The sequence below is a fragment of the Carettochelys insculpta genome, chromosome 1, assembly GCF_033958435.1.
Source record: "Carettochelys insculpta isolate YL-2023 chromosome 1, ASM3395843v1, whole genome shotgun sequence".
In the NCBI taxonomy this organism is placed as follows: Eukaryota; Metazoa; Chordata; order Testudines; family Carettochelyidae; genus Carettochelys; species Carettochelys insculpta.
In genome coordinates, this window is record NC_134137.1 from 276,496,264 (window position 1) to 276,517,221 (window position 20,958).

Here is a 20,958-nt window from a genome sequence, read left to right on the forward strand (position 1 = left end):
GTTGTAGCCTCCACAGTAGTTAGTTTCTGCATCCCTATTATGGACATTCTTACCAACGCCACTTCTGCATTAGCTTCAGTGTCTGTAGTTTCAAGCAAGTTTCACCCAGGACAAAAACAAGCAGGGGAGAACTGAGTCTGATACAAGTACAATGTTAAACGACTCCACAAGTTGAGCACTTATTTGTTAGATCTGCATTTAGCCCCATTTTGTTTCAAGAAATGCTAGTATTTGTACAATTCATAGCTCACATACATATATACCAGTTTGGCTATAATGTGAAACTTCTAGATCACAACACAGGTTAAACCTCTCTTATCCAGAACTTTCTCAGCCAGTAAATGCCATAATCCAGCATGATTTTAGTTAGCCTGACAACTACTTATCATGGGTATGGCCAAGTTTCCCATGGGCCCAAAAAGTTTGTTTATAGCCACCAGTTCTGGCTCTCAGTGTTCTGTACTGTTATTTAGCTGTCATTTACTCCAAAATGTCTAAGAGCCCAGTAAGCAGTATGTTAGTAATGCACTAGAAAATATCAACCTCCAGTCATCCAGCAAGTTCTCTCATCCCTTACAGGTCAGGTCCCAAGTGTGCTGGATGAGAGGTTCAATAGGTATAAAGCTCTTTTTTCTCTTCAATAATCAGCTGTTTCAGCAACACAAATAAGGACACCACACACACTGCAATGATTTTGTGTTTTCCCATTTTATTTTGAAATTCCAAGTTCCTAGAAATTCACCATCTTTGGTGATTTGCCTCCCAAGTCTCATTACTAAATGAGAAACAAAATAAAAAAGACTACTCCGTCAGTCTCAAATCATATATATCTTAGGTCGTCATCTTGCAGCTCAATCCACTAAAGTCATCCAGGCAGAAACCCACTGGAGAAGGCTGAACCAGCAGATCCCATTACAATTGTAGGCCTTTGAAGTCTTATCCTAAACTCATCTGTCAGTTGCTAAGTCACTCCATATGCAAGGTAATATTCTACCTTTCCAACAACATACCCAATGGCACCAGAATTCCCATCAGACCTTGTGGAACACCTGTCAATATCAAAGAAATCAGTATACCTCAGGGCCATGTTTTAATGATGGGGGATGTGTCTGAATCCCAGGCAGTTTCCCTCATGTATTTTGTTTGGGTTAAGACTAGTGTTCCCGCTAATTTTTCCCACCCACGTGCAGAAAGAATGTATGTGCATGTGATACCTCATCTTCACACTGGAGCACCTAAAATTCATGTGGTGGGTGTGGGGCAGAAAGTTGTTAATGTCAGGCCTGAGGGATTTGGGACAGGGGCTGAGGATGAGGGATTTGGGGTGGAAGGTGCTCTGGGACTTCTGGGGGAGTGGCAGGACGGGGAGGGAGAGAGAGTGCGCTTTCCCTCCAGCATCCTTCCCACAGCAGCACATAGGCTGGCAGGGGGTAGGGGCACTTTTCCCCACTGCAGCAGCTCCAAGGCTGGGGGAAGAGAAGAGGCACCCATTCCCTAGGCAAAAAGCAGGTCCAGGCTGGGGTAGGAGGGCTCAGGTCATGGCTGGGTCCAGCTTGGGATAAGAATGCAATAGCCACAGCACATTAGGAGCCAGGTAGGAGGGGCATCCTCCTAGGGCGAGTGTTGGCTTGTCAGCAGATGCCAGAGAGCACAGCAGAGTCGGGGCCAGGGAAGGGATAAACCAGCCATGGCAGGTTGGTGACCTAGTACATGGAGGCTGGAGGAGAGGCACCCCTCCCTTGGCAGAGTTCTCCAAGTGCCTTTGTGGTGCTAAATAGGCTGCTGTGTAGCTGCACAGCTCACAGGGAACTTAGGTTAGGACCACTCCCTACTCAGTCATTGGATACATTACTATTGCTACTGTCTCTCTGCACAACACTGACTAGTGTTTGTAAACAGAACACCTTCCCGCTGTTATGTGTTTGACCTGCCAGAAGACTACAGTTAGCATCAGGGCTTCCGGTCACTTGGATGCATAGTGAGCTGAGCTGTTAAACTGGCTGATGAAGGATGTACCGCAATCCTTCAGGCTTACTACAGTCCGGGTATGGAATTTCATGCACTTTTCTGGGATCATTGTAAATAAGGCAACAGCATTAGTTTGCTTACTCCTTCTGCACGCTAAAGAGTGCCATAACACAAAAAAGTTACTTTTGAGACTCTGGGTAATAACAAAAGCATCCTTGCCCAGTCATGTTTCCAAAACAGGGAGTGACCTATCTGTGCACTCTGCCATCAAGATGTGTGGATGAGGACAATGATTTTAGTCAGTTTTGTGGAAGGCATTGCTGTTCCAGTGGTTTCCGATTACCTCAGTTGGTTCCTAGCCTTTAATAACAGCAATAGGTCTCAATTTAATAGCTTTCTTGCTGATGCCAGCAGCATGGCAGGTGTTAACCACATCTGTCACATTCTTATAGGATTCAGGTGCCTTAAAAAAAAAAAAAGGAAAAAAGAAACATGCAAAGTTAGATGTGTGTCTCTTGTTTTACCCTTCTACTCTGTTAAACAGGGGAACTGAGTCATTGAGGAATTGGTTATTTTTACATAGCTAAAAGATGAGTGAACCACTTAAAATGCATATCAAGTTTGTCTCATTCTGAAAGACTAAACAAAACTATTTTAAAGACATTCAGGAACTGAACTAGCCACCATATTGGACTCAGCAGCATAAGAGAGGACACCAGGTGCTAGCACCATGGAACAAGCCGCCCTAGCTTCCTTTCCGAGAGAAGCAGCTTAGAAAGGTTTGCTTTTAGAGCCCTATTAGTACCAGGAGCTCTCATGGCAAACATCCATTTGGGCAACGGACTAGAGTGGGGTTGATGCGAATGCAAGCTCTTCATATCAGAGGGTGTTTCTATAGTTCCTAACCCCACTAAAGCCACCACACATTAAATGCTCCTCTCAAGGAAATCGAAGTACCAAAACCACCATCATTTTTTAATCATGTTTGAGAAAGATTCTTCAGTTTCTGGTCCATGAACGATGTACTTGCTTAGTCTAGGAGGAAGGACAACAGTTGTAGGTACCCTAAAAGCAAAACAATATCTGAATATTGCTAATCCTAGAAGCTCAAACATAAGTTGTATTTAGAGCTAGTAAACACATCACAGAAAGGAGGAAAATGAATATAGCCAAAAGGCTTATATGGCACCAACATGAGCTTTCTTTGCATAATGGAATAAAAGTATTCCTATCCTCAGGAAGACAGAAAGGCAATCTCCTTTTGGAAATTTAACAGCATGGTGAAATATTCAGTAAGACATTTTGAGAAATGGCCAGTATCCATTAGGAAATCAAGAACAGCTCCTCTCATACCCCACTGGACAAACACAAATTTAAACCAACCACCCAAAACTTACCTCTTCCATAACCAGTTTGGGAGAAGCAACACGGATAGCAATCCCCATGTCAGCCAGCTTGTCCAACACATCCTGGAAGTCCAAGTTTCGTCGAGATTTGGCTCGGGACAATGCACGACCCTAAACAATAGTTTTAGATTATTTCACATGTTGTAGTCACCATGAGGAGTAAGACTTACTCCTAAGACAGTGGAAATAAAAACCGTACACATAGCTGTTTCACTCCAGGCAAGACAGCATCTGCCAAAGTGATCAAGCACAAAGTTTAAATCTAAACTAACCAGAGACCTGAGGGACAGAACACCCAGAATCTCTTATCTGAGGTTTACTTTAGGGTATTTCGGGTGCCATTCAGCACAAGCTATTTTTAACAAGTCAGCATACATTAATATTTAGTAGGATGGCCATGTCGTACAGAAACAAACTGCTTGATGCAGGCCACATGCCCCAGGTGAGCTGGGAAACAGGAGGCAGAAGTAAAATGTGTTGGTGTGCTGGGGTTCCTGTATTAATTATAATGACCCTACTAAAGTCACATGCCTTTTTGGACAATTACATGGCATAGGAATTTAAAAATCATAAATTTCATGATTTCAGCTACTTAAATCTGACATTTCAGAGTGTTGTTGCTCAAAAAGGAGTTGTGGGAGAGGTTCCAAGATTTCTGTGTGGGGAAGGCGGGGTAGTTGTGGTTCCATTGCCCTTATTTCTGTACTGCTGTGGCTAAAAGCTGGGAGCCCAGCTCTGAAGCAGCGCCACTGCTGGCAATAATGCAGAAGGATGACTTGGTATAGTATTGGTACTCCTAACTCCTGCACTGCTGCCTGCAGAACTGGGCCCTTAGTCAGCAATTGCCTGGCTCCGAAGCAGCAATGCAGAAGGATGGTATTTCCATGCTGACATGTGCACTGCTGCTGGTGGGGCACTGCTTTCAGAGATGGGACCTGGCCAACAGCCACCACTCTCTGGTTGCTCAACTCTGAAGGTATTGCAGAAATCAAAGTGGCAATACTGTGACACCCCTAAAACAACCTTGTAATACCCAGAAACTCCATTTTGGGTCAGGACTCCCAATTTAAGACACACTGTGCTCCCCAGGAAATCTGTACAGTACAGGGCAGGGGTCTGCAACCTACAGATCTGGAGCCGTATGCAAATCTTTAAGGACTTCTTTGTGGCTCCCAATGCTACAACTGCAAAGTAAAACAAAACAAAAACACAACAACACACAAAAAAACCCTCCTGATTATTTTCAATAAACAGTGAATGTTTAAAAGCCCAACAGTGAACAACTCATATCTAAATAGCAAATGATGTGTGATCAAAAAATGTTGGATTACTCCCATTAGCTTTCTCCAGGGGAGGGGAGGTGTCTGGGAGTGAAAAAAATCAGGAAGACAGTGGCGCGCACACACACACACAAAGTATGAGAAAATAGAATATGTGACAAGTTTGTGAACATTCTGCAGTAAACATGCATCAAATTACAAAATCATTGTGTGCGCTGTTCTTAAGTTAGGTGTTACAAAAAGTACAGTTTGACGTTATTTATTAAGGACCGGCTTGTACTCACATGCATTGTGGCACTTGAATTAAAGATTTTTTTTTTGTCAAATTGGAAAAGATGGCTGTTTTTGTTTTAGTTGCTGACCCCAGGGTAGGGTAAAAGACCAGATTTCATAGTCCATAACACTTTATGTGACTGAATTTGCAAGAGCCCTAATAACTGCACATCTTGAAGCATTAACGTTATGGATCACCACAAGTACAACAACTCGTAGCATATTGGTATCAGGGAATCCTGTAAGTCTCTTTTCACCCAAGCTGTTAGGTGGTCAGTATTCACAATCTGGGCTTTTACTGGGTGAAGCAGCTCTAACTATTTCTTCCCACTGTTAAAAGGAGCCTCAGCACCATCTCCTTCCACCAATGGAAGTGCTCTGCGCAAGCATCTTCAGGATTTTTATTTCAGCTCTTAGATCTTGGCTGTTGGCGGTCGGGTTCCATGCACCACAGCAATCCTTTCTGTAGGCAAGGAAAGCCAGGAAAAGAGGCTCAAGAGCACGTAAGACACCACCTGCAGCACTCCCTCGGCTGGCGATCTAGGAATTTTGTCTCCACTATCAATAAGTGTAATAGCATGCAGTTGCTCGTTAAGCAGCTAGCTTTTGGATATCCCATCAGAATTGCTCATTTAAACTATTTTTTGTACTTACAGCTCCATGACATGTGGTTCCAAAGGTCTCAGTCATGCCTTGTTCAGTGCCCGTAAGAACATAGCTACAGGTTCCCATTGTCCCACCAATGAGTACTGGCTGTCCAGTCAGCTAAAGGTGCGAACAAAAACATTCCAATTTAAGATCAAACTCACTTACGATATAAGACATTTTTGTTCAACAGATGGTGTAAGGGGGACCAGGGCACCATCAAGCGAGCTCAGGTTCACATATACATAAAGGAATGCTGGCAAGCATCTGCCTGCGTACCCAGGACTCTTGACTCACTCAATAAGACCGGAAAAATGCAGGCAGTGTATAGAAATGTTCCCTATCGTAAGGCCAAACTGTGTCTATTTGCCTGGCCTCCTAAGAAGTGGACAGAACAAATAGCCAGAAGATCATGCAGACAACTGTACAGTGGGGAAGCAAGGTGACTCAGGATGTGTCCAAAAGTTTCCATGTAAGCCTGAGGACAATGGCTGAATTAATTTGCTACCTTGTTTGAACTGAAACATTTAAAGTCTTCCTCAGTTAATAACACAAACTCTTCCTATTCACCTGAAGTCCCGTTCCCACATCCATTTCCCCCTAAAGTTAACCGTACTTGATAATCAACAGCAATGAGAGGATGATGAGGAGGGAAAGCCCTGGTTGATCCCTTTCTGTGCACCAGGAGGGTTCGTTCTTTTCCATCCACTACATGCTGCTCCACTTTAGCAATGTTATGGGACACATCATAGATCACATGAAGATCTAGGTCATCAGGGGTTGTGTTGAAGACTTTAGCAAAGGCCTAAAGGAAAAAATTTGGATGTAAAACACAGAGACAATTGCTCACAACTACAGAAGACTTGAAGCACTCTAATTTTTAGAAATTAAAAACTGCACACATTTGAAAATAGCCTCTCACAGGAAACAGTGTGTCAGAATATAGAATACTAACTAAATTAAATTACAGGTAAAGTTGAGTTCGGCCTTCCTGGCTCTAACACACTGGGCCAAATCCAGCTCTGGCATAAGCAACTGCAACTTCACTGAAGTCAACTGAATTTTGCAAACTGTACAACAGAACTGGATTATGTGTTTGCTGGCAGCTTGCAACTTTCTGAAAGTATCAAGAGTCAATCAGGAATATTAAGAACAGAGACTAATCAAAAAGCTGTGAAACAACATGCCTGAGGGCAAAATGGGACACTGGCACATCTAAAAATTCTACCCTTATAAATGGGAAGAAGACACATTTAAATGAGTTATTCTATATTCTTTAGAGGTGGCCCAGATGTAATCCAGTGAGACTTTTTTTTGCTGGTGAAAGGTATTGGACTGGTGGCCCTGGAGACTGAAATCCTCTCTTAACAAGTAGACATAGAACAGGCAGCAGAAAAATACATGCTGTACCCAACTGCTCCTCATCATGGATCAAAATGTTTTACCTTGTTCCAGAGAACTTTAAAAGCATCAGAATACTGACAGCAGAACAACACCTGTGCTCCTACCTGTCTGGTTAGGAAAGTCATGGAAGAGCGGTTGACCCATGCATAGTTCCCTGCTGCTGCCATTCCCTTTAGGTAATCCTGTCCCTCTGGGGAAGCAATTCTGGCACACGCCAACTGGCGATCATTAACTATAATCTTGTCTCGTTTCATGGCTTTCTCCATAGCAACCAAAGCATCTAGGAATAAAGAACAAAATAGAAACACGTCCTGTTACCTCTACCTTGAAATGCTTTAGATATGGATTCACAGGCACAAAACCCAGCTCCCCCTCACAGAAGCAATAGAAGGTATTTTAACTTCCAACTTCCTCAAATTAAAAGTGAATATCTGGAACGATTACTTCAATTCATATGCAGGGTTTGCCCAGTATGACTTTCAAAGTGAAACTGATGGAAACAGGTGCCTGGACAAGACACATGCCCCCCAGAACATGTTAAGTATCTAACAGGTACAGTCCTAGGCGTACGATTTGGAGGTCTGAGCACAACACTCAGTGAAGGAACTCTGTTGTTTTAATCATGACTAACAACTTTTTCTGTGACCTTTGGAAAGTTGCCACCTCTCCTTTTCCTTCTATTTCTATTGCAGTAGCATCTAGGGATCCAACCAAGGATTACAATCTCATTGTATTAAACAAATAAATAGGGTCTGCCCTAAAGAGCTCACAGTCTAGGTATCTGCCCCATTCCATCACAATCTCAAATGTGGATAATTACCTTCCTTATAAGGGCTGTTTAAAGATTAACTCTTGTTTTTAAAGTACAGTAAAGCCTCAAGTTACATGCAACCCCTGTGTAACTCAAATTTTCATGCAAGTAGGGGGAAAAGAGGAAACCTAAATGCTTCTCTCTGCCTTCCTCCAGTGGTGCAGCTGTCAACCTGACAGCAGCACCACAGGGGTGGGGGTGGAGGAAGGCTTTTAGTTTGCCTAGCTACCCTAAAAGCCTTCTCTGCCTTCCTCCAGCTGCACAGCTAGGGAGAAGGCAGAGAGAAGGGGCTTCTAGCTTGCCTAGCTGCCCACAGCTGAGGGCTGCTAGGCAAGCTACAAGCCTTTCCCCTGCCTTCTGACAGCTGCACAGCTGGGGGAAGGCAGGGAGAAGAGTCCACAGAGCAGCTTAAAGTTGTGATTAACTCATGTTAAAGCAAGTTACATGCAACTTGAAGCTGCGTATTTGGAGCGTTTACAGTACAAGTACTGAATACACTTTGTTAACAGAGCTTATTGAGAGAGGCAGACATTCTGAAGAGATTTTCTTTCTCCAGCTCTTACAGAAGGAGTCTTGTCACAGAATATACCTGTAGCTACTTGATGGCCCAGGCCTCTGCTGCCGCTGTGGATCATTACACACACCTGGCCCTTGTGATCAATGCCCATCTTCCTGGCAGCATACTCGTTATAAATGTCATCCACCACCTGGATCTCAGCATAATGGTTTCCTGCTCCCAGGGTTCCCAGCTGCCAATTACAATAAGATATCTTAGGTATCTATTGATTAGACACTGGACAAAAAAGCGAGCCTCTGGTAACAGAAGATTAATGGCTCCCTTTGGAGGGGATTATGAATGAAGAGTCATGAGTTTATGTGCAGTATGGTGAAGTGTATTAGAATGCCATCAAAGGGTATGAACTGGCTAGACTATGGAAGTTAATCCCGAATCACAGTTGTCAAAAATTCTGCAGGCATAATCTTGTCTGTCTCTGCAGATATAATTTAGAAACTTTTAAGGAGATGAAATTACATATTTATTTTGAACCATTACAAAAAATAGTTGTAGCAAGAGAATATGATTAAACAAAAGATCTAGAACTGTTGTGCTGCCACTTCCAGCAAACCTACTAGGCATACTTAAAATAGATTCTAAAAACACAGATAGTAAAGAAGAGCAGTGTTCATATTTTCACAGTCCTATTGTCAATGTTATGCCTATACCAGAGCGTTTCTAGGGGCACAGCTGTACCAATGCAGCCGCACTGCTGTAAGATCGCTCAGGTGACTGCTCTATGACATTGACATAATCAAGGCACTCCCAATGAGTGGCAGTAACTATGTTGGTGGCAAAGCTCTTCTGCTGATATAGTGTTGTGAATACTGCCACTTACTCCAGAAAAGTTTACACTGGGGGAGAAGAAAAAAAAAGAGCCCATAGCAAACTTCTGAGCAACATAACTTTTGCTGACATAACTGGCAGAATAGACATCAGCAAAAAGTTTGTAAACACAGTTAATAGGAAGTGGTCACTTTCCTGGAGAAGTCTATCATCAGGGATGGAGATGTGGACTGAGCACAAGCCTGAGAGACAAGAATGCCCAACTTCCAACTCTCGTTTTGACACCACCTCTGTGTGTTTAGGAAAATCACGGTGTGAAACAGATAAAGGGTAATAGTTCCTAAATTATTTAAAGATTAAAATGCTACAAAATTGTGATATAGTCTCATTAACAATGCCCAAGCACCCAGTACACCAACCTAAGCAATGAGCTATCAGTTGCGGAAATTGAATCCAGTTGTCTGGCATGGCAGGCCAGAATTTTACAGTTAAGTCACAGGACATATCCTTCATGGTTTTTTTTTTTTAAGTACCATTTAACGTAACCAAAACATTTAGAGAAGTCAACTTCTTAGGAATGGTGGCAAGTACTAGTGAAAGCGGGGAGGGCAGTTCACTGGGGTTCTTTTCCATATACACATTTTATCCATTGGTAAGAATTTAAAGCACAATTCTTCCTGTTTCTTTCATTATGTCAGAGCTAGAAAACTTATTCAAAAATCACAATCCTCCCAAACCATGGCTAGTCAAAGCCTCCAGGAATACAGAGCAGGAATTACAGAATGAAGGGAGCTAATTTTTTCTTGTTGTTTTAAACCTCAAAGTGCTTACAAACACCTTACAGGTAACATTACCTGAGGCAAACCTCTTTTCTTAGCTCTTGAGGAGACCTTATTGGGATCAGCCTGCAACATTCTTCCATATTCCTCACAATGCTCCTTGTCCTCTGCCCAGGCATAGCCTTCCCGGAGCGACCAGTCCACACCCATCTCCAGTGCCTCTTCCAAGTCTCTGCAATCATCAGGACACTTTCCTCATACCAGCACAATGTTAACTTCACATGTGACCCAAGGGTACCCACCCATGTCTGAAGTGGTAAAAAGCCCATGAGTTTTTCAGCCCTTTGTTGTCAAGAAGAAAGCCAGCTCCAAAAAGACAGAACGTGTGAATAAAGCCACTTGCAACTTCATTGCTTCCCTCCTCTGCTATCAGAATAAGGACTGACATTTTAGCATCACTATCTATGCAATTAAGAAACTTTCCCTTATGGGAACATATAACCCTTAACTAATCCTCTGGACATCCAGATGGCTTTGTACTACTACTTATAGCTGTGTATGTAGAGGAAAGGAACAGACCTGAAAGTTTCTTTTCACCACCTTTCAGCCTCCTACCTGCAAATCCCTTCTCAAAACAAAGGCCAGACAGTGCTAATCCCCTAGAAGTGCGTGCAAAGTCATTTTCTTACTTGGCATTCATGGGGATGACACCTTTGGAGCCCACACCAACTGGAATATGGTCAAACATGGCTTGGGCAAGCTGTTCCTTCACAGGCTGGACATCGCTTTCATCCAGGTTCGTACGCAGCAATCGGACACCACAGTTGATATCAAACCCGACACCACCTGAAGGAATAAAAGCCACCCCCCAAAACACACACAATAAATGGGGCTGTGCAGTTGTGGGCCGCACAGCAGCATTTGGCCACAATCATTTGCAATGATCTATGTGAAACTTTTGTCAGGAAGAACTAGGGCCTGAAGTCTTTGTCAGTCCTATCACCATATTAAATGAGAGGACAGTTGTAATTTGCTCCATTTTAATGGATTTCCATGCAGTCCACAGGCCTCTGGAAAGCTGACAATGCATTCCCCAAGTAGGATAAAACCTGACACCACCATTAAAAATGAGAAGTGTTCCATGTCCACAACACCTTTACTCAATGCTAGAGGGATATTCCCCTGCCCTGTATACTGAATTAAATCAGGGATACAAACAAAAAGTCTCCCACAAAATCATTAACTTGCAAGATTGCTCCTGTGATGAATACAAAAATAGATAGTCAAACTACTTAACCACATTACAATTAGCAAATTTTCTGACTTCTAATTTAAGTTATTTGAAAACAAAATATTTGTATTTATGGCTTTAAAATTAGTGTCCTCCGGAAGGGAACAGCAAGCTTGTTTGCAGAGTGGTTATGTTAAGTGCATCTTTAGTTCAATATTAAAGGGGAGAGAAGAGTGATGAGAATTACTTATGACCTGGAGAAACTCACAAGAGTGAAGGGATTGTCTATCTAGAAAGGAGACAAGAGGATATGACAAAAGTCTATGAAATAATGACTATCCTACAGAAGGTATATTGAGAACTTCACTTCTTTTCTGGTAGCACAAGAGCAAGGGGACACTCAATGGAACTAAAAGATGGGAAATACCAAATGAATTACATGAATCATAGAACAATAGAGCTGGAAGAGACCTAAGAAGCCATCAAGTCCAGCCCCTCATTTAAAAATAACTTTGGAACTTGTTTTCAGAGAAACTGTTGAGGCCAAGAGCTTAAGATTCAAAAATAGAATGGTTGGTTATACAGATATCAAATATATCCAGAGATAAAATTAATGATACACTTTTTGGAGGCATACTAGCCTTTCTTATGAGCCACTAACTAACTACTAGAAATCAGGATGAACCAACTAGAAGGGCAGATTATTTTAAATCTATCTGCTATAAGATTCTTAAACCATCCTCTGAAACATCTGGTGCTGACCAGAGCTACAGCATAATACTGGACTAGATGAACCTAGGGGCTGCTCTACTATGGCACTCTCTGTGTTTCCGTCCACACAGTTTAGAATAACAGCTCTCAGATGCCAGCATATAGGTGTTTCCAAATGGTTAATAAAAGTGAACTGAAAAGTTCTTAAAAATAAGACAAAACTATTTAAGGAGTGTAAATCCTTAATATAAACAAACACTTTAAAACTGTGGTTAAAGATTAGTTCGTCTTTTACCTGCCCAAAACCAAGATCAGAGTTCTGAGCTACAGCTGGGGACAGTCACCCAAAGCAATGTGAGGAGAGCAAAGCTCCCTGCGGTATTTAGGCACTTGGGATATAATCAACTCCTGCAGAAAACACAAAGAACTCAGGATGTGTGCTCTTTTTAATAGGGATTTATTTGAAGAGCTTGCATCTAGTATTTTCAATAAAAACTCTTCAAGTCTCTATTTAAAAGATTTCATTTTACTTCTGTATTGTAAAAACACAGGGATTTCAAATGGGTATTTCAAGAAAGAATTTCAGATAACCAAAGACATTTCTCAAAGTAAATTAAATTAAACTCAAGTTACTCTTACCTGGTGAGACCACTGCCTCTGGGTCATTCATATCAAATGCTGCCATGTTACCAATGGCAAACCCATAGCCAGAATGTACATCAGGCAGCCCAATAGATTTCTAAAAAAAAAAATTAATTTGATGATATCAAAAGAACAGTAGAAAAAAAAAGACTTTTTAAATTATATTTAACTCTGTTCCATCTATGGACAGTTCTACCCATGGAGATGCAGAATGTAACCTTCACTAAGACTAGTCATAGTAACAGTATCTGGGGCACTTTACAGATTTGTTCTGGTAGGCCTGTAGATCTGAATAAGTGTTTGTGTCCCACAAAAGCTCATCACCTAATAAATTATGTTGTTAGTCTTTGAAGTGCTACATGACTGCTTTTTTTTTTTTTTTAAATGAACAGATCATGACAACCATCATCCACTTGGATTCAGAGTTCCCACATTCCACACTGAGAAAGGAAACAATTTTTGAATTGAATTGTGGTATCTTAAATGATAAATATTTTATCATTAGGATTCATGACTGAAGTATAGCACAGCTACCTCATTCAATTAAGCTGGGTTTAAAAATGACAAGACCAGACTGAAAGACACAGAAGTTCAAGCATGCAGAAAGACACCCCAAATTCTGGCAGATTACTAAACAAAATAAAAAGAGAAAGTCCTGAAGTAAGAGGCAAGCAGGAAACAGAAAGCATTCTCCAATATTAAAACTACATAACTGCATACAAACCAAACAAGTGCTTCAGCCCAATGGGTGAAAAACAAAAATTTGACCCGAGAGGTAGATGCTAAAACTAGTTTCTGCTAATGGGATGTGCAACAGAAAGAGAACATTCTGTAGCTACATTATGATTTTTAAGAGAGACCTGAAAACTCTTTTCTTTAATTATAGAAAGAGGAGCCTGCTCTTCACACTTCAACAATAATAATCCATATTTTAGTCTCAGACAGGTAGCCGTGTTAGTCTGTATCTTCAAAAGACTAACTACAGCAAACCCTTGAGTTACATGGGGGTCGTGTCCTTGCGGCCCCGTGCAACTCAAATTTTTGCGCAAGTTGAGAGGGGAGAGGGAACCACGCTGCCACCTGGTTCCTGACTCCTCTGGGCTTGCAGGAGCTGGGAAACTGACCAGCCCACCAGGATGGGCTGATAGCCACACTGCTGGGGGAAGGACAGGGGAAGACTTTTAGCTTGCCTAGCTGCTGGCAGCTAGACAAGCTAAAAGCCTCTTTCCCCTGTCTTCACCCAGCTGCGGGCTGTCAGTGTGACAGCTGTGGGGCTGGAAGAAGGCAGATAGATGGGGCTTTCAGCTAGGCGAGCTAAAAGTCTTCCCCCTGCCTTCCTCCAGTGTCACAGCTGTCAGCCACATGGCTGGAGGAAGGGGCCACAGAGCAGCTTCAACTTGTGCTTAACTCGTGTTAAAGTGATTTACGTGCAACTTGAAGCTGCATATTTTGAGGGTTTACTGTACATGAAATGCTGCAGGACTGCTTTAATTCAGATATTGGCTGTCCTGAAAGATGCTATGGAGATTTAGTAACAACATTACAGCTTCAAGACAAAGAAGCCTGATTAATTGATAAAGGCTGTGATTTTTAATTAAACTGTTTATATATGTGTTCAAACAGTTTTAAACATGAACACTTATTCAACCTCTTTCCCTATCCTAAAAAAATTTGATTTACACCCAGGAAGCTCTATAACACAGGAGAAGATTAGAATGGATATCTTTGACATTTATGTGGCAGGATACGTGCAGAATATCAACTTTAAAGAACAGGTGGGGGGGGGGGGGGAAGGAAAACAAACAAACAAAACAAACCCAACAACTGGTACCCCCCCCCCCCCCCCCCCCCGATTCTTCTCCTTTACAGGTCATCTTTATGAACCTTTACGGCCCCAGGGATAGCAATTAATTGTAAAAAAAAAAAAAAAAAAAACAAAAAACAAGTGAGAGCTTCTTCTGAGTCACCATATAAAACAATTAAAAATAAAAACCACCAAATGTTGCTTACTGGCAATTAAGAAAAATGAGAATTAATTCATCCCCTACACAAAAATTTCACAGCTTCCTGAAAAATGACACACCTTATCATGTATACAAGAAGTTTCTTACATCTATTAGGAGCACAAGGAAGGCAAAAGAAAAGCACAGATCCACTATTTAACGAAGGAGAACTGATATGAGCCAACAACATAATACAGCTGCAAAAAAGGCCAGCAGCATTCCAGAGCGTATTAACAGAAAGGTTGCATGTAAGTACTTGTCCTTGAGAGGCTTCAGCTGCAGTAATCTTTTCAATTTTTGGGTGTCACACTTAAGGGAAGATATATAGAGGAGGAGATGAACAAAACTGATCAAATATTTACAAAAAACATTGACTTCTGAGGAACCGTCCCTTTTTACATATCTACAACTTTGCTCTATCTGCAACATTGCACTGGAACGTGATGCTTTATGTTCCACAGGCATGATGGGAAAATGTGCACAAGAAGCCCTAACACATGACTTTGATGTTATTTTACTCTAAAGAAAATGAGGGAAAGCACACACCCAGGAGATGCCACCAGAAAGTAAACATTTGCTACAACCTGTATAAATCATAAGATGGGGTATGTAATTTGGGTACAGACAATACCAAATAGGATAAATACCCCACTAGTATCTTTACTTTTCAAGTATCTCCACTGCAACTTTACCTTGCAGACACTCTCCCAATGAAAACAGCTGCTGATTTTTAATTCATGCATGTAAAAGGAAAGCCTTGATTGCTGGGGCAGTTCCAAATGCATAGCACTATTGAAATGAAGTTTTGTATCCTAGCTATTAACATGGCCACTATTTGGAAAGCATCAACCAATGGCAGAGGGATGTGGGGGTGGGAGAGGATAAGGAACAAAAGCAATTCTTCAGGAGCAGTCACTCACATGGACAATGCCAGGAAGTGCAGCCACATTCCCAATCTGCTTCATTGCAGGCAGGAATCCACCAGCACCTGCAAAAAGAAAAGTGAAGTTTACCAAAGGGACTTGCTGATGAACAATGTTGATCATGACGGATATGGAATCACCTTTCAAGCTGCTGCCTCAAATCCAATGACCCAAAGTTGCTTCAGTCTGATGGAAAATGCCTGGCAAATATCTGGCCCTTTGGGGAGCTACAGCTCCATTTCACTGAAGAGTTTCTGAAATTTTCCTCCTGTCAAAGTGCCTGTATGGGCCATTTGTCTACGCTTTTTTATCGCCGTATAATCTAAGGCCTGGACAAAGAATGTTAAGTACTGGCTCAGTGGCTACAACGAAATTCCCCCTAGTGCTAGTGAAAAAGAGGTGGGATAATTTCAGAAAATCCTCAACAGACTTCAATTCAGTGAAATGAGTCTCATGGCATCAGTCCAGAGCACAGAGGTGTCAACATAACAAAAAAATTCTCCACAACTTGCACTCTTGTTGGTACATACCAAAAGATAAACCAAGGACTGACTGGGTATGGGGAATAAACTGCCTTTTCTTTCCACTTTATGGTCCCTGCTGCCTTCCTAATAAAGGCTGAGGTACTATCAGGGAATTTGCAGTCTTGATAGCCATACTGTACCAATACCATAAACACAGGTTTTCAGGGAACAGTGCCAAGTCAGTTTAAGCCTACTTTTAAATATAAAGAGGTTATAGACCTCAGCCCCCAGGCCTTGATCATCACCTTGTAGTGGTTGGGGGGGTTTGTGCATCTCAATGACCCGGAGAGCTACGCTGGCTGGAGCTTTACGCTCCTGGTAGGGTCTCCCTTGTCAGACAGGTCAATGGGTAGAGACCAGACAAAGAGTGATCCAACCTCTCCTTGAGGATAAGGAGTTGGCGTAGGGCTAACAACCCTGCCCGTAAAAAGAAAACTGTTACAGAAACATCCACAAGGAAAACCTTAACTTGTCATGTCTGGGGAAGAGCAGGAAATCCAGCCAGAATAATTATTCATGAGGCCAGATTGAAGCCATTGCCCAAGATAGAACCACGTGGAGGAGCCTTGTGGATGACCTATGCCCCAACTTGGGGTTCATGGGTTTAATTAGTAGTTAGACAGACCCCAAGATCAAAAGAAATAGCGGCATGTTTATCATTTTATCTTCCCCTGTATTATGCATTTAAAGTTTTCTTCCTGCATTACGCGGTCACTTAAGAATTAGAAATTAGTTGATGAGTCTGTTTCCATACTTCTTGCATTTGAGCCAAAAGATACAATTATGAAAGAGTGCAGTATATTTTAAAATCCCTTTAATTTTCCAACTCCATAAAGTTCTTAAGAGAGGAAAGAAATGTATTAATTATATTTTTAACTTGGCTAAGTCCCTCGCCATCACTGGAACTGGCAAGCCAACATGCTTCACCAGCAATACTTTCAGAATTTAAAGGCAGTTTTGTTAGGCAGACAGGCAGCGTGCAATCTCAAGGATGGACATGTGGATAGTTTTTACTACACATTTTCACTGGTTTTTTAGATGCATGCAAGCCACACAAACTCAGTATAAGAGGCTTCTTCTTGAAGGAGGTGACGGTGAAAGAAGTGAAATAAAGGAAACAAGCATTTGAATGAAATAAGAATAGAAAATCTTACTATACTTACCACCACCTCTGCAGGCATTTCGTAACTCCTCAAACATTAATTTCTCTAGTGGATCATTTACATAAAACACACCTTCCACCTAGAGGAATAGAAAAGAATGAGGAGACAAAATACAGTAAACCCTTCTATAACGGACTAATGGTGGGGAAGGTTGTCTGCTATTCCCAAAAGTCTGTTATATGTGAGGGTTTACTGCCCACCCACCCCAGCCATGCTCCCACAGCCCCAGCCCCTCTAAAAAACCCTGCCATTCACCAGAGCCATGGCCAACAGAGGAGCTGCTGCACCCCGTCACATGGTCAAGACGCACCCAGCTGCGTGGGCAGAGCTGCCTGGCCACACGTGGCTGGAAGCACCTGGCCACGGATGACCTGCACATGTGGCTTCTCTGCACGTAGCCAGAGGTGTCACTGCAGGGCCTGGAGGAGCCACTGCCATGCATGCAGGGTGGCTCCAGCGCAGGTGGTGGCAGCTCCTCCAGGCTGCACCAGCAGTAAAAGTCTTACATTTTTTTTTGGGTGTAGGGGAGCGGGGCATGATTTTAAAGACCCCAGTAGACTTCAGTAATGATTGTGAGGGATGTCCATTGTTCTCGAAGACTTCTAAATTGGGGTCTGTAAAATTTAGGGTTTACTGTAATGCATCCTTACTGAGCTGTAAAAATGCACTGTCACAAGCAGAACTATGTAATACAAAAAGACTCACTAAAAAATTAAATGGTATTTAATAAGTATTGTTTTGTAATTTTCTTACCATTGTTTATTTAGAGACCATTGTTTATTTGTTTATCATGTTGTTTTTTTATAGTAGTAAAGACATGCTAGGAGCTTCCAAAACACATAAAACTTGCTCCAAGAAGTTTACAATCAACGTGCTCAATCCTACAACCACATAGGCCACAACTCTACATCCGGAGCTACAGCTGCATGCACCAGCACAGCGTGCCTGGTGGAGACATTCTATGCTGACACCAGACCTCTTGTAGGCAGTTTTATTATGCTGATACACCACTGGCAGAAACTACATCAGCAAGAGAAGCTCTCCTGCTGCCATAAAACTGTGCACACAAGCACTTATCTTAGTATAATTTCTATGGCTCCAGGGTAGTTTTTTCACACCTGGGTGACATAAATTATACCAGCATAAGCTGTAGCACAGACTCTAGGCACTGAACTATTGACATGCATTAGCATTTGCTCAGATGTGATAGAGAACAGAGATGGTGCATATGTAGCTAAGGTGATGCCTGGGGACGTCTCGGGCTCGGAATCAGAAAGGTGTCTCATTCCAGAAATACAACTCTGGAGCATTATGCCCTTCACACCAGGGTGTCCTCGCTGCAAGTTGTTATAATAGCGCCAGATTCACCCCCCCAAGAAAATCATTAAGGAAGAAGCCCCCCCGTCCCCAGCCGTGCTATTGCCTCGAGCGCGAACCCTCTGGGGCGGCGCGGGGAGAGTTGTGCCCTTCGCCAACCACTTGGTACACGTCAGACCAGCGCCCTGGCGCTCTTTGCCCGACTGTGGAGCGGGAGCTTCCCCGAGCGCCGCTGAGTAGAGGCATCGCCCTGACCGGGGCTGGGCAGAGGATCAGGCCGCGGCTCCCCGGGCGCTAACACGCTGGAGCCCGCAACGGGGCAGAGCCAGTCGGGTAGCGACAGATCGCGCACCCCCCCGGGCTCCGCCTGCCTCCTCGCGCCCCAAGGGGGCCGGCGGCAAGGGGTGGGGCCCGCAAGTCCGCCCCTGCCCCCCCCGCGTTCGGGTTCCAGGAGCAGAAGCGCGTGTTCAACGGTTAGTGACGAGCGCGAGACCAGGACACGCCTCGCCCCCCCCCCCCCGCTCACGTTCATGTTGGGCACGAAGCTCTTCTTAATCCTCCAGCAGGTCTTGGTGATCTTCTCCAGGTACTGCAGCTCGTCATTGTAACTACGGCTCATGGCGGCGGCCCGGCTGCCTCCGTGTCTCACACACCTCCAAACTACGGCCACACAGCACCGGCCAAGAAGGCTGCAACGGAAGCCGCCGAGGCTCAAGCTCTCTCGTAAGACGAAGGAGCAGCGAATAGGAAGAGGCGTTGCGGAGGTCGGACGGGACCCACCGAGGCTCACAGTTCGTGCGTTCCATTTGGCGCGTTGCGTTACGTAACGTCAACCCCGCGCTGCTCTGTAGCGCCCTCTAGCCGCCGGGAGGGCTGCGAAAGGCGCATGAAAGGACGCTGTCCGGGGAGCCCCACGACTGCGGGGAGCCAGCACACGTCACCGCGTCCCTCTGCTCGTGCAAAGCGTGCGGCAGGACGACATGGGGCTGGGAGCTGGGCCGCTCCTCGTTCGCCCGTGGGGCCTAGTTGCCGCTGCCGCCTAGAGCTTGCCCGGGCAGTCCTTCACACGAGCTCTGCAGTTTTGTGTAGGGCGAGATCCCCCGCTGCTGCCTTCCCCGGCCTCCCTTCTCCCTCCCAGCGTCCTGCAGCGCCTTGCCACCCAGCGGACATTGACGGTACAACCCACCCAGCCGCTGCTGGCTCAGGGCGCCCCACTCACAGCTGGCCCAAGGTTTTCAATGGCTAAACATTTCCTGCTGAAAATGGGGCTTGCCAATTCCGGGTTGTGGGGGTGGTGGTTCTGCTGCAAAAGGGGGCGCAGCGAAAGTCCGGCTCTTTGTTTCGTTTTCGGAAGTGGAAACTTTCCAAATGAAATGAAGTTACTCGTTGAAAATGGTTTCATTGTTCAAACACTTTTTAAAAACCACATTTCAGGTGCTCTTCCCTTTCCCCTTCCCTAACAGCTCCTTTGCTGTAACAGCAAGCTGAGCAGCGAAAGTCCCAAGGGGGAGCTAGGAACTATTCAAGGAGGCATAAGATGGTAGGGCTCATTCGAAGTGATTGAACAGTAAACAATTGTGCCTTATTTCTTGACAGTGAGGATGCAGAATAGCTTCTCAAGAAAAGTGGTTGTGCCCATAGTGCTAACCCACCAGTGGCCAGAATTTTCCAGTGTACGTTGCGAAAGAGCCACAGTACAGTAGCCCCTCGATTTGCAGAATTACGTTCCTGGAAAACCAGGAGAAACTCCAAATTCCCAAGTGGGGGGGGGGGGGCGGCCGCCAGCTTAGCACCAGCAGCCCTCACTGAAGCAGAGAGCAGGGGATCCCCCTGTGAAGGGGAAAGAGAGCTTGCGGAGTAGTTTGCCAGCTGTGCCCTGGGGTGCCACTGGCGGGGGGGGATCCCCCCGTTAAAAGGCTCCTGGTTGACTGTGAGCCCGCTAAGGCGCAGCAGCTGCCACCGCCGCAGCACGGGGCGCGGGAGGCAATTCCCCTATGAAGGGGGATCGCAGCTCCTCTGGAGTGTCAACCGCTCCGCCCCTCTGTGCCATCCCCGAGTGCTGTCCTTGACAGGGGGAGCGCCCCCCGCCCTCGCCTGTGCAGCAACAGCTGCCTGTGGCTGAGCTGAGGGAGCTGCTGGGCCAGACAACAGCCTTTCAACAGGTGGATCCCTGTTAACACCGGGATCCCCCGAAGGCACAGAGGGGCAGAGCTGGCTGTCAGCTCTGTTCCGCTTGACTGGGGCTCTCCCCCGTTGCTTGTGCAGCGGCAGCTGCCGATGGGTGGAGCTTCCGGGTTCCCCTGCACTCACTAATGTGAGATACGCACAGATCGAATACCCGCATCTGGAGGGTTTACTGTACTATGTCAGCAGCTCCACCTCCTGCGGATCGGGGCTTCCCTCTCCCTCCCTGTGCCTCCTCCCCACCGCCATCAGCTGTTTCACAGCATGCAGGAGGTCCTAGAGGAGGGAAGAAAGAGGATGTGGCAGGCTCAGAGGTGGGGGCAGGAAGGGGCGGGTCTTGGGGAATTACAGA

The 20,958-nt window shown here is 44.4% G+C and overlaps 1 protein-coding gene across 1 annotated transcript; it reads right to left on the reverse strand.

Annotated features, from left to right (window-relative positions):
- Positions 1-689: 689 nt before the first annotated feature.
- On the reverse strand, positions 690-19,319 carry RTCB (RNA 2',3'-cyclic phosphate and 5'-OH ligase). The gene is made up of 12 exons (XM_075008083.1): positions 18,949-19,319; positions 17,106-17,184; positions 15,416-15,483; positions 12,490-12,589; positions 10,598-10,754; positions 9,984-10,140; positions 8,377-8,536; positions 7,081-7,256; positions 6,189-6,377; positions 5,582-5,692; positions 3,366-3,485; positions 690-2,431 (listed from the first exon to the last, which is right to left on the reverse strand). The coding sequence occupies exons 1-12, from the start codon at positions 19,039-19,041 to the stop codon at positions 2,324-2,326; spliced, it is 1,518 nt and encodes a 505-aa protein (XP_074864184.1). The 5' UTR covers positions 19,042-19,319; the 3' UTR covers positions 690-2,323.
- Positions 19,320-20,958: the final 1,639 nt, after the last annotated feature.

Excerpts from the sequence above, each read along its gene's own strand:
- RTCB (XM_075008083.1), bottom strand. The coding sequence starts at position 19,041 with ATGAGCCGTAGTTACAATGACGAGCTGCAGTACCTGGAGAAGATCACC. Across the intron at positions 8,537-9,983 it reads AGAAAAGAGGTTTGCCTCAG|CTGGGAACCCTGGGAGCAGG; the intron begins GTAATGTTACCT and ends TGTAATTGGCAG. Across the intron at positions 5,693-6,188 it reads TCATTGCTGTTGATTATCAA|CTGACTGGACAGCCAGTACT; the intron begins GTACGGTTAACT and ends TCGCACCTTTAG.